At 39.8% G+C, this 11,774-nt stretch overlaps 1 protein-coding gene across 1 annotated transcript; it reads left to right on the top strand.

Annotated features, from left to right (window-relative positions):
- The first annotated feature begins 299 nt into the window (after nt 1-299).
- anxa3a (annexin A3a) lies at nt 300-10,668 on the top strand. The gene is made up of 14 exons (XM_085295514.1): nt 300-414; nt 927-961; nt 1,039-1,086; nt 1,204-1,291; nt 1,481-1,575; nt 2,003-2,116; nt 3,829-3,919; nt 4,104-4,183; nt 5,598-5,654; nt 5,739-5,832; nt 5,915-6,010; nt 6,431-6,489; nt 7,303-7,425; nt 10,456-10,668. The coding sequence occupies exons 2-14, from the start codon at nt 947-949 to the stop codon at nt 10,513-10,515; spliced, it is 1,020 nt and encodes a 339-aa protein (XP_085151640.1). The 5' UTR covers nt 300-414; nt 927-946; the 3' UTR covers nt 10,516-10,668.
- Nucleotides 10,669-11,774: the final 1,106 nt, after the last annotated feature.

Raw genomic sequence — 11,774 nt, 5'->3', positions numbered from 1 at the left:
AATGAATAAACATCCCAGTGCTGCTAAACCAGTTACTCCAGTGGAGATAGGTTAAACTAGTTCCCACTGTGGGAGTTTTCAAATTGACCAAAAAATCTGACCAAACAGATAAAGACTAAAACTTTTTTTTTTTCTGTATTTTACTTTGCAAAGTCATGATATCATTTAGGCAAATTATTAGGTTCAATATCAAAGATAGTTTGTTGGTTTATTTAGAAGGCTTTCTGCTGCAGATCATGAAGTGTACAAGTAGTCCCTGAAGGCATCACCTGACTGTAGGCCAATGACTGTAAAACTGTGCAGTCACTTGTAGAGATTGGGAGTGGCCGGTTTGCTTTTCAGGTAGCTTTGTTGTTTTTTGCAGGTAACCAGGAGGTGCAGCAGGTAAAATTTCTGGTTCAGAGAGAAATCTAGGTGAGCTTTTTCTCATTTATTTATCGTCTTTCATTGCAGCACATTAGACACTGTTCATTTAGAGTTGATTAGAGATGGTGACTTCTCTCCTGAACTCCTTATTAGTCTTACAGTTTATCTCCATTTCCAGTCTTTATCTTAACCAGTTTGCTCAGTGTCCTGCTGGAGCTGCTTCTCTGTAAACTGTGTGACTCCAGTAATAAGAAGTATCACAGGCTGAAGGGTTTATTTGCTTTCTGTTTAGCAGATATTCATATAGACAAGCCCAGATGTGACAACAGGGCAATGGTTTTCAATCATATGCTTTACTGAGGTATCGCAGCAAACATGAGAAAATAAGAACACCCCACAAAGACTCCAATATCCTGTATTTTCAGGGACTGATGGATTAATAGGTGAATTTTACAGAATAGTGCATAAGCTCATTGTACATAAAATGTTCATGTTTAAGCCAATGTTTAACGCTACAGCATATAAAGACAGTTAGTGAATGTGCTGTTGCTGTTTTGCAGACAAATTATCTGCAGACATCATGGGATCTTTATGGGTAAGACATGTCCTGTGTTTTTTATCATCATTATTATTATTTCAGTAAGGGTTTGACTTATTTAACGTGCTCTGCAGGATGACTTGGAAAGCCTCGTGGATGCTCCTTCCTCTTTCTCAGCAAAAGTAGGTCAAACTAAGCCTTTACCCTCGCGTCAGGTGTCACCGAAGGGCTTATGATTACAGAAATTACATAAAAGAGCAAAATAAATGCTGACAGGTGAATGTATCTGTGCTCTTCAGAGTGGAGAGCGAGGAACCATCAAGCCCAAAGCAAACTTTGATGCAGAGCAGGATGCTGCAGCTCTGAAAAAGGCCCTTGAAGGACTTGGTACGAATGCACACAGTCATGTTTCCGTCATTTGAAAGTACTATCAATACATTTTTGATAAAGTAAACTTTACAAATTGAGGTGATTATTAGATTAAACCTGAAGGTTGCTAGCACAGTTAACACGCTGCGTTCCTTGTTCCTTTTATTGTGTTTATCAGTCTGACTCTTTGCTTTTCATTTGTCTCAGGCACGAATGAGAAGATTGTGATTGAGATTCTGACCACCAGAAGCAGCGCTCAGAGACAGCTCATCTGTAAAGCTTATGAAAAGGCCACCAGCAGAGTACAAAAACAAATCTGTTTCCTTTATTAAGACTGCACCTGCATCTTATTCTGAAGGAACAGGCTAAGAAATAGTTCATCGATGTCAATGTTCATTAAAAAAATAAATGATAATGAAAAGAGTTGTAGAACAGCGGGGGTTAAAGAAATTGGACCTCACTGTTTTTGGAAATGCAAACATCAGGCAGCTTCTGCATTCTTATAATAACATGAATGCTGTCTGCCTGATGGCATGTGTACCTCTGTGTTGAACACAAATAGTTCCTTTTTCATGACAGGTGAATGTCATGCTTTATGTGTTTAGCCAGATAAGTCTCTGTTTAGCTTACAGGGTGGAGATCTGTGGGTATTTACATGGGTGTGGTTTAATGCTGCAGGATCATGTGTGCTAGTGTCTGAAAACTCACTGGGCTGTGTTTAACTCACAGACATTAGTGAAGGACCTGAAAGGGGACACCAGCGGGAACTTTGAGGACCTGCTCGTGGCGCTCGTCACTCCTCCTGCTGAGTACGACTGCCATGAAGTAATGCGGGCCATGAAGGTGACATTTCTCAATGAATTCTGCCTTGAAGTTGTTTTCTAGCTGACCAGAGTGCAGCCATCAAGCACATTTTGATGGGCTCAAAAATAACTGGACAAACTAACATCATTTTTAAATTAAGAATTATTTTTAATACTTGGATTAAAATCCTTTGCAATAAATGCCTACCTGGAGTCTAGAATCCATGCACATCCATAAACTGCATTCCTCTGCTCTACTGAGTTGGCATCAGGTGACTGACTTGGCCATTGAAGAGTATCTCATTTCTCTCGGGTTGCTTTTGCCTTTCGCTCCGGGTCATTATCCATTTGCACTGTGAAGCTCAGTGGGATCAGTTTTGCAGCGTTTGTTTGAATCTGAGCAGAGAGTGCAACCCTGTAGACTTCAGACATTAATAAACACCACTGTTTATTCAAAGGTGCAACATTTTCACCAACATGGTTCAGAGATGATATGGTACGCTCTGACCACGAGCTGTTTCACTCCTCCATGCTTTTCTTTTCAGTTTATCTCGGTTTCATTATCTAAATACAGTTATGTCCATACATATTTGCTCTTTTTTTTTTTTACCTGTTTACTGAAAGATCTTTCAATTATAGTTCTATAATGGACATGGACATAATGTGTAGACCCTCAGCTTTTGTTTAGGGATCTGGATGTCCACAGAAGACACCAGTGGTGGATGATCGCAGAATCATTTCAATGGTGAAGAGAAACCCCTTTACAACATTGAGGCAAGTGAACAGCACTCTCTAGGAGGTCAGCGTATCGATATCCAGTGTACCATAAAGAGAAGACAGCGTGAAAGTAAATACAGAGTGTTCGCTGCAAGGTGCAAGCCACTCATAACCCTGAAGAATAGAAAGGCTAGACTGGAGTAATAAACATCTAAAATAGCCAGCAGAGATCTGGAAAAACATTCTTTGGAAAGATGAAACCAAGATCAACCTCTACCAGAGTGATGGCATGGAACCGCTCATGATCCAAAGCACGAGCTGGTTTGGTTTGGGCGTGCACAGCTCCCAGTGGCACTGAGACACCAGTGTTTATCGATGATGTGACACAGGACAAAAGCAGCCTCAGAAGAAGAACTCTGAGGTGTTCAGAAACTTGCTGTCTGTTCAAATCCAACTAAATGCAGTGAAACTGACTGGGCGGCGTTTCATAATACAGATGAACAATGGCCCAAAACATACAGCCAGAGCAACCCAGGAGTTTATTGAAGCAAAGAAGTCTTAACTTCTTAACCCAACTCAGCATTTCACTTGTTAAAGACTAAACTTCAGGCAAAGAGGCCCACAAACAAATAGCAACTGAAAGTTGCTGCAGTAAAGGCCTGTTGGGCATTAAAAAGGAGGAAATGTGTGTTCAAGACTTCAGGCTGTCATTGCGATTGATATAAAACCTCTTGATCGTAGACTCTGACAATAATCCACCTGCCTCCTTGAGTTTCTGTGACGTGTTTTTTGTGTCAGATGTTGCAAAGTTGCTGTTTTGCGGCTTTATTTTGGTTTCCTTCACTTGCATCCACATCCCTTTGTGCTTTATATTGAGAGTTTCAGTGAAAAGTACTTGTTACTTCTTGTTACTTCTTTAAAAACCTTTGGACTTATCGGTACTGAAATTCATTGATTGCTTTCTTGATTGACTGATATGTAGGACTAAAGAGTAAAGAATACACTGTAGCTGAGTAATACTGCATGTTGTTGCAGGGAGCTGGAACCAAAGACAAAGTCTTGATTGAAATCTTTGCCTCCAGATCTAACCAACAAATTAAAGATCTCAGTGACGTCTATTTCAAAGGTAAAAGTTACGTTTGATACTTTTTTTTTTGGCAATTATTTTAAAACTAATATGTTTTTAGTCACAAGAACAAAATATACCTTACCCATGCTGGACAGCAGCAAAATAATCTACCACAGACATTAGTCTGCTTTGTGATAGTTTTTCTAACATCAGCATCGTCTATCGTATCTTCCCTCCCCAGAAACCAAAAAGCAGTTGACAGCTGCCCTGGAGAGTGAAGTTTCGGGAGACTATTCCAAAGCGCTGCTCCTCCTGGCTCTGGTTTGTTACACGAGAAGCAAACGCAATTCAAGAGTTTTATGTATTAAGACGTTTTTTTTTTTTTAAATCATCTGGTCTTTTTAAAATTAATTAGCTAAAGCTCAGATGAACAGCAACATATTCCACAATGTCATTATTTATGTGACAAACTTGAACAATACTGAACTGTGAAACGCTAAGTAGACCACATGATTCAGTGGCTTTAGCACCAATAACCTGAAGTAATTTCAATTGCATTGGTGTCTAGACTTGACTGGGCCATTACAGCAGCTTGATTCTTTTCTGCAAAACAGAAACTGCAAAACAAGCTCAAATCATCAGAAATCCACCACCATGCTTAACAGTTGGTATGAGGTGTTTGTGCTCACATGATGCATTTGGATTTGTCCTGATGTGGTGCTGTGCAATATGGACAAGCATCTGCACTTTGGTCTTGTCCGTCAAAAGGACATCGTTCCAGAAATCTTGTGTTTTGTTCAGGTGGTGTTCAGCAAGCCTAAGCCGTGTCGTGATGTAGTCCTGTAGAGTCTGAGACGTAGTTCTTCAGTCTCTGTGAGCATCACAGTCAGACCTCAGGGTGAAATCGCTGAATCATCCAGCCCTGGGAAGAATGTGGCATTTGTCTGAGAGCTGAAGGCCAACAAACTGCCAAAACTTCTGCTTGCAGGAGGAGGTGCTCGCACTGGCTGATGACAAATTAATCAAGCGATTTTTATTAGCACTACCTGGCTTCTAATTTCCTCTTAGCTCCTATGGGAACAGGTTTTCACAGGACGGCATATCCTCCATCCAAATCCTCTATGCAAATATTTGTACATTTTCTATGAAGCCATAAAGACCTTGAAAATATTGCTCCCACAGCCGCTTTGTCTCCTTTAGTCAAATCATCTGTAAAACATCTGCCATCTTGTTTGCATGCATCAGTCTTTGGAAAGCGTCCAGACTTCATTTCTACATTTTTGTTTCACAAACGGGATTTACTCGCCCCGTACGATTCTCCTCCTCGTTTCATACACGATGAGTAATCACCACGATGTCATCCGCATTGTACGGCACGCTTGGAGCACTTTTGGACAGAAATGAAATCTTTGCTCGTGCACCGTCATTCATTTTGCAAACTTGCTGCTCCGGTTCTGCAGTTTCTTCTTGTAATCAGTTCTCTTTTCTTGGAACTCAGCAGCTTGGGTGGAACGTTGCTCCATTTTTCTGTTAAGTTTCCACATTCTTCATTCATGGATATCACATCTATCTGAAACAGCTAAAGTAGCAAAATATGTAAACAAAATATGTGAGCCATGAAATAAAAGTAACAGAAGATTTAAAAGAAACAAGTCCCCTGAACCTAAAAGTCATCACTCAGACAGACGAACGATGAAATGGTTCAAACTGATTTTGCTTTTGTTCTCGTTTTCAGGGTAAGCGGGATGAGAGCACCACAGTGGATGTTAATAAGGCAAGAGAAGACGCCAAGGTGGGGTATTCTTCATGTGTGTCATACGTGCTGTTCTCTTTATGTCATGTATGTATTTAAAGCTTTGTTTGTATTTCTGCTCAGACTCTTTACAATGCCGGGGAGAAGAAGTGGGGCACCGACGAATCTAAATTCATTGAAATCCTTTGCAAAAAAAGCATTCCTCACCTGAGACAAAGTATGTCACATCGTGTGTTTTATAAAGGCTTTTTTCCCCCAATAAGAAACAATAATAAAGCGATTTGGTTCTTTTTATGCAGCTGTGATTGAATACAAGAACATCAGTGGAAAGACCCTGCAGCAAAGCATTGAAGGGGAGATGTCAGGAGACCTGGAGAACCTGCTCGTGGCTGTTGGTAAGCTGATCTGCAGGGTCGGGGTTAGTGGTTAGTTAAAAATATGTGGACAAACTCATGTAGAAACTCAGTATGGTGGTGTCCAAATACACACAGTGGAAAAATGTTGCAGCAGCTTTAAATCTTAACGATTCTCCTTTTATTCATCTGGTAGCTCTCAGTTACGTCAGTACTTTAACATTTTCTGTTTATTTTTGGGTTATGAGTTTAATTTGGATTTACTTTTATACGTTTTCCCCCTCAGTACACTTTGTAGTTCTCTCTTTGACATTCTTTCTAGTTTATTCAGCATCATTACGGTGCCTTAAAATGTGAGCAAGGTCAGCTGTGGGAGGTTTTTTCAGCATAATTTGTAAAATGTTTAAAACTCTTGATTTAGATTTTTTTTATTCTGTTCAAACCTTTTAATTCCTTTTCCAGTGAAATGTGTGAAGAGCGTACCAGGTTACTTTGCAGAACTCCTGCATGAGAGCATGAAGGTGATTACACTGTTTTTAATTTAAGTTACAACACAAGTTTTGTCCTGCAGTCACTATTGTTTCACACTAATTCCATCTGGTGCATTTACCAATTTATCAAGTATCATATAAAAAGTATGCACATGTGACTAATAGACTATCAGACATGTGTTTTATTACCAAACAGTATTCGGCATTTAAAGTGGATCTGTTCTGCTTATTTTATTATCTGGGTAACATTGCATAAGTTAAAAATAATCCTTTCATACCTTACACCCTCGTGGAGCGGCTGCGCTTTGGTGTCAGTTTGGCCTCTCGTGTCTCTGTTTGTGCTGGCAGGGTTCAGAGCACATATGTGGTTGTACAGGAGCTCAGAGATTCCCTGATCCTTAAACAGCTTTCCAGAGACTTTGTGGAAAAACCGTTTTGAGTCCTTCTCCTGTTGTACAAGCGCTCATGCAGAGTTTTTCATTTCGAGTTTCCAGTATAAGGTGTGATGAGGTTGTGGTAACTTGATAGTTGGTGCACAACACAACCAGCATGTTGACCTTAAACCACTCACCCAGCCACTCAGTTCATCCTTTGATCATCTTTTTTAGCTCCTTGCCTTTTATGGCCACCCACCCTTTAAACAGGCCTGTTAATCTCCTTGTAGTTTGTGGAAAAAACACACAGTATGATCTCAAATGGGCCAGACCAGTAAAACACAATAAAAAGAATAAAAATAAAATACACAAACTAATGTTACAGAGAGAACGTAATTAGTTTTGGATTCATTTACCACCTTGTGCTTAAATATATTTTGTAAGTTAACTGAATGAATCTCGTATTCAGGGTGCAGGAACTGATGAGTCCACTCTGAACCGGATCATGGTGAGCCGGTCTGAGATCGACCTGCTGGACATCAGAGCCGAGTTCAAGAAACTCTACGAACACTCGCTGCTCTCTGCCATTCAGGTGAGAAATGAGATTTTTAACTTTTAGTGCCACTTTTTCAGTTTTTTACTCTGAATTCTATTGATTCAATAAATGAAGTCTGAATAAAGCCACCTGATGCTACCATAGCCACGCTGAACTGGGTTCACTCCAGTACAGCTCATCTCAGGGATCCACAGTTTGCAGCAACATAAATTGATAATAAATTCGAGCACGATCAGAGGCCTTCTATGCACTCTGAAGCTAAACTTGATTGAGCTTGATCCGTCTCATACTGGCCTCTGTTAATTCACTCTTTGAGGTTTAACACGTCATCAGACTTTGAAGTTTAATTTCACTGACGTACAGTAACGGCAGCTCGGGTCTCTTTGGAGAATCACTCTGATATCTGCAAACCAAAATATGTTTGAATAATTAAATGAGTCTGGAGGCCCTCAGAGACACACAAAGAGAGTACTGACACAAAATGACTCATCTGCTGGATCACTGGAGAAATCAGAAAGTGTTGCAACAGTTCTTCACGTCAGATTCCAAAAGTCCGAGAAAGAGCGACATCTTAATTCATTGGAGATTAAAAGAGACGCCACCTACAAGTTGTATCATCAGAGCCAAATATAAAGACAGCTGATGTTTCTATGCCAGTAAATTATGCAGTTAAGTTTTCATGAAGCCGCTTGTGTTTTATTTGATGCAAGCCATGCGCGCATCATGAATATCTTTCTCTGATTTTCTGGTTGGAGTCACATAAAAAGCAGGAGATGCTCCGGAGCACAAGGACTGAACAGGCAGCCGACTGTGGCTCACATCTGTCTGTGTTATCCAGGTCATGGAGGTCTTAAGAGCCTGAAAAAGAAAGCAGCTGGACTGCTTCGCCACAAAAGGTGGTATTTAACCCCTCATGTAGATTTTCCTCTTCCGAGGTTCTCGTCGACCTATTGATATTGATCATGTGCGTCATCGCGTGAGCCAAGGTGTGAAAAAGGTCGCGGGTCAATACTATCACTGGGGTTAAGGCCTGATTGAGATTTCTGCAGGAAATCTTAGTAAAGCCTGGTGCTGAGCAGGCCACACATTATTTGTTGGCTCCATCAACCCCAAATATGGTTACGTTTCTCACATCAGGTTGTGTGGAAGCTTTCAGCTTTCCCACTCAAATATAATTCAGGCATATGGGCGAAACCATGGTGATGTCTTACCCCGCCCTGTCATGTGACCTATTGAGGTCACCTGAGGCACGGTGTGAGTGTGTAGTGTCTGCAAAGGGATCTTAAGATTACATCATCCTGTTGACGTGGCTCATCTATATTTATCTTACATCTGTGCTTTTATGGACTGGCTGTTGTGTTTCTCCTGTGTAGTTTCGCCTAAGGTGACCTCAAAAGGTCACATGATGTGGTGGAGCAAGGTCTTACAGTGGTTTGACCCTTAACCCCCAGCAAAGATAATGACCCAGGTCTTTTTTCACAGCTTGGCTCATGTGATGATCAATATTAGGTAAATGACCGCCTCTCTCGGGGATTAAATACCTGGGACACGCTGCTGTTTGTGTTTAGAACTGACGAAGCTTCGTGGGTAAGAAGTGAAACATCTTCACAAACTTAAAGCAGTCCAGTTGCCTCCTTTGCAAGCTTCACTACTGCTCATATAATTTTACTGCTTCATGAAACAAATAAAGCATGAGAGGCATGTTTTATTTTATGTTTTTTGCTTTATATGTTTTATTTTATTTTATATGTTTTATTTTTATATGTTTTGTTTTTGTTTTATAGTTGCAAGCGCATCTCAAAACAGAGAGATGCAGGGAGTGAGTCCACACATGTAGTGATGCTTTCTCAGATGTATATTAAATCTGTTACTGGATTTCAAAGAACTTGTATGTATAAAATATATATACATACAATATAATATATATAATGTATAAAAATGAGTACATAAGATTAGACTGTTTGGCCAAAACGCAAGACATGACATGAGGAAAAACAGGTTGTAACCAGGTAAAATCCTTGGCCGGTCATTTCTCTATCATGTTAAAAAAAAAATACAGCAGAAGACGATTTGGCCTGTAAGGAGTTCCTGGAGGAGTTGAGGCTTCTTCTGACACACCAAGTGTTACTTGGCCCAGATACTTAAAAAACAGACCAGTTTTACAGTTTCCTGAGAAAGCATCAGAGCCTTTGATCTTTTTCACACTTTGCGCTGTGACTGTAATATTACTGGATACATTTGCTGTCAATTCTGGTCAGAATTAAATAGTGACGATATGTTTTTAACTTTTTTAACTACTTAACAACTCCCAGCTTGACCTGGATTTTGGCAGTTGATCAACTTCTTCCTGTCAGATCCCCCCAAACTTTATATGCTATCTTTGATATACTCTACAGAGTTTCTGTAGAACACCTAAGGACAGTCAGATTTGAGTTCATCTTCTCCTGGAGCTGGAGAGGCACCAGGAAGTGCCTCAAGTTGCTGCAGTTCATCATTTCCTAATATTTCCCTGTTCCTCCTGCTAAGAAGTCGTCCTATATCATGATGATTCCACCACCATGATGATTCCACCACCATGCTTTGAAAGTCTTCTGAAACTGTTTTTATTCATCATGTGGTTACATTGGACACTTTTCTGATGCCCTGGCACATGTTAAGAAGTTAAAGGTGGTCTGTTTTGCCTGCTTCACCAACATATTTTACTTTTTTTGGACTGTACTAGAGTAGTTTGCCATGATTCAGAGATTAAAATAATCCAGTATAATATCTTGTCCTGGGCCCCTCAGTTCACCCTCTGCCTGAAGCTGTTTTAGCTCCTCTGTCTTTAAGACGATCGTTCCTTTAAGCTTATTTATTCTGATTTGAAGGTTTGAACAACAGGTGGGTGGAGTTTCTGTTCTTGCAATCAAAGTTTTGGCTCACAGGCATTGCTGCACATTCACTGATCTCGCTGACACAAAAAACAGAACAAAAGTGTGGTACAAAAAAAAACTGCAGTGGTCCAGACCGAACGTGGGATGTGCTTTTGGATGCTTGACTCTTTGCTTGTGTTGATGTGTCCTCCAGTCAGATCTGTCGGGCGACCAGTGTGAGTGTGTGAAGGCCATCTGTGGAGGAGACGATTAACAGAGCGTCCACCTGAAGACGAGAAGAAACCCGCTTTCTCCTTCACGCTTGTGTCATTCACGCCTGCCTCTCTTTTCTGTTTATCTGTGTAACCCTGTTTCTTAAATTTGCACACGGAGAAGGATGTAATAAAAATAAAGATTTAGTGGTGCAGTTTCTCTGTCTTATTGATAAACTGGCCACATGTAGAATATTTAATCCAATTTGCAGATATTTCCATTGCAGCAGTTTTTAGCATACATTAAAATGTGCATCCTTTCTGAAATCTTTGAAATTAATCAAATATAAATGGCTCCTCTGTGCTGTAACTCTTAAACTATAACTGAATGAATAATAAAGCAGTTAATTAAGGGAAAGTAATAAATATCAGCTCATAACGGGTTTGGAATTGTTTTCTTGGCGTCTTTGAGATCTGAATATTTACTCACAAATAAAATCACTGTGGAAAATGAGTACTTTATAGTACTCAATGAATACTTTAAAGCAAAAAGTGTCAACTTTAAAAAAAAATAAATGTTATATTTCTACATAAGTAGCTTAATAGTGCACAAGTTCTACAATCAAAATGCTTTTAAAGTACCTAAAGTCACTCATTTCTTAGAGTGGCACTGCTAAGATGACAGACAATAGGATGGGCATGTATGTAAATTACAATTCTTGTGATTATGCAAGAGGAAAAGCAGATGTAGTATTATATTGTTTTAGTGTGGGTCAAAAGGAAGTAACATATTTATCATTATCTTGCACAGCAAAGAATTTTCTGTCCCTTTGAACAATTTCATCTTGCTAAAAGGGGCAACAAAAGTCAGGAAACACAAAAGCTCCAGTATCTGATCATTTTACTGGATAGAAAATAGAGAATGCGTTAATGAGCATAGCAGTGATCGGGAATTGCTTTCAAAGTGCAAATTTGTAAGAATCAGGTGGTGGACCTGTTTCTGCAGCAAACCGAATATACTCATCATCATTCTACAGGGGAGGTATTGATGTATTTACTATTCCAGCATGTCATGTACAGGGTAAAGGAGAAACATCTCAGTGAATTTATTAAGGAAGAGCAAGTGGGCAGGGAAAAATAACAAATAAAAAAAATCAATCTTCCAGATTTGCAGCGGCCTTCAGTTTAATGATGCAGGATGACCTTGTGGTGAGAGAGAAAATAAAGCTTGTCGTAGTGAACTCAGGCTGCGGTTACAAAACAGAACTGTGAAATTTAGCTGTAACAAATGCAAAGAGGTTCATGCCTACATATCATTTCT

This window comes from Mchenga conophoros, linkage group LG12, assembly GCF_057382185.1.
Source record: "Mchenga conophoros isolate Kocher_MC1m ecotype Shallow Benthic linkage group LG12, M_conophoros_male_GT1.1, whole genome shotgun sequence".
Classification (NCBI taxonomy): Eukaryota; Metazoa; Chordata; class Actinopteri; order Cichliformes; family Cichlidae; genus Mchenga; species Mchenga conophoros.
Note: the sequence above shows the minus strand (reverse complement) of the source record. Positions and strands in the feature narration are given on the sequence as shown.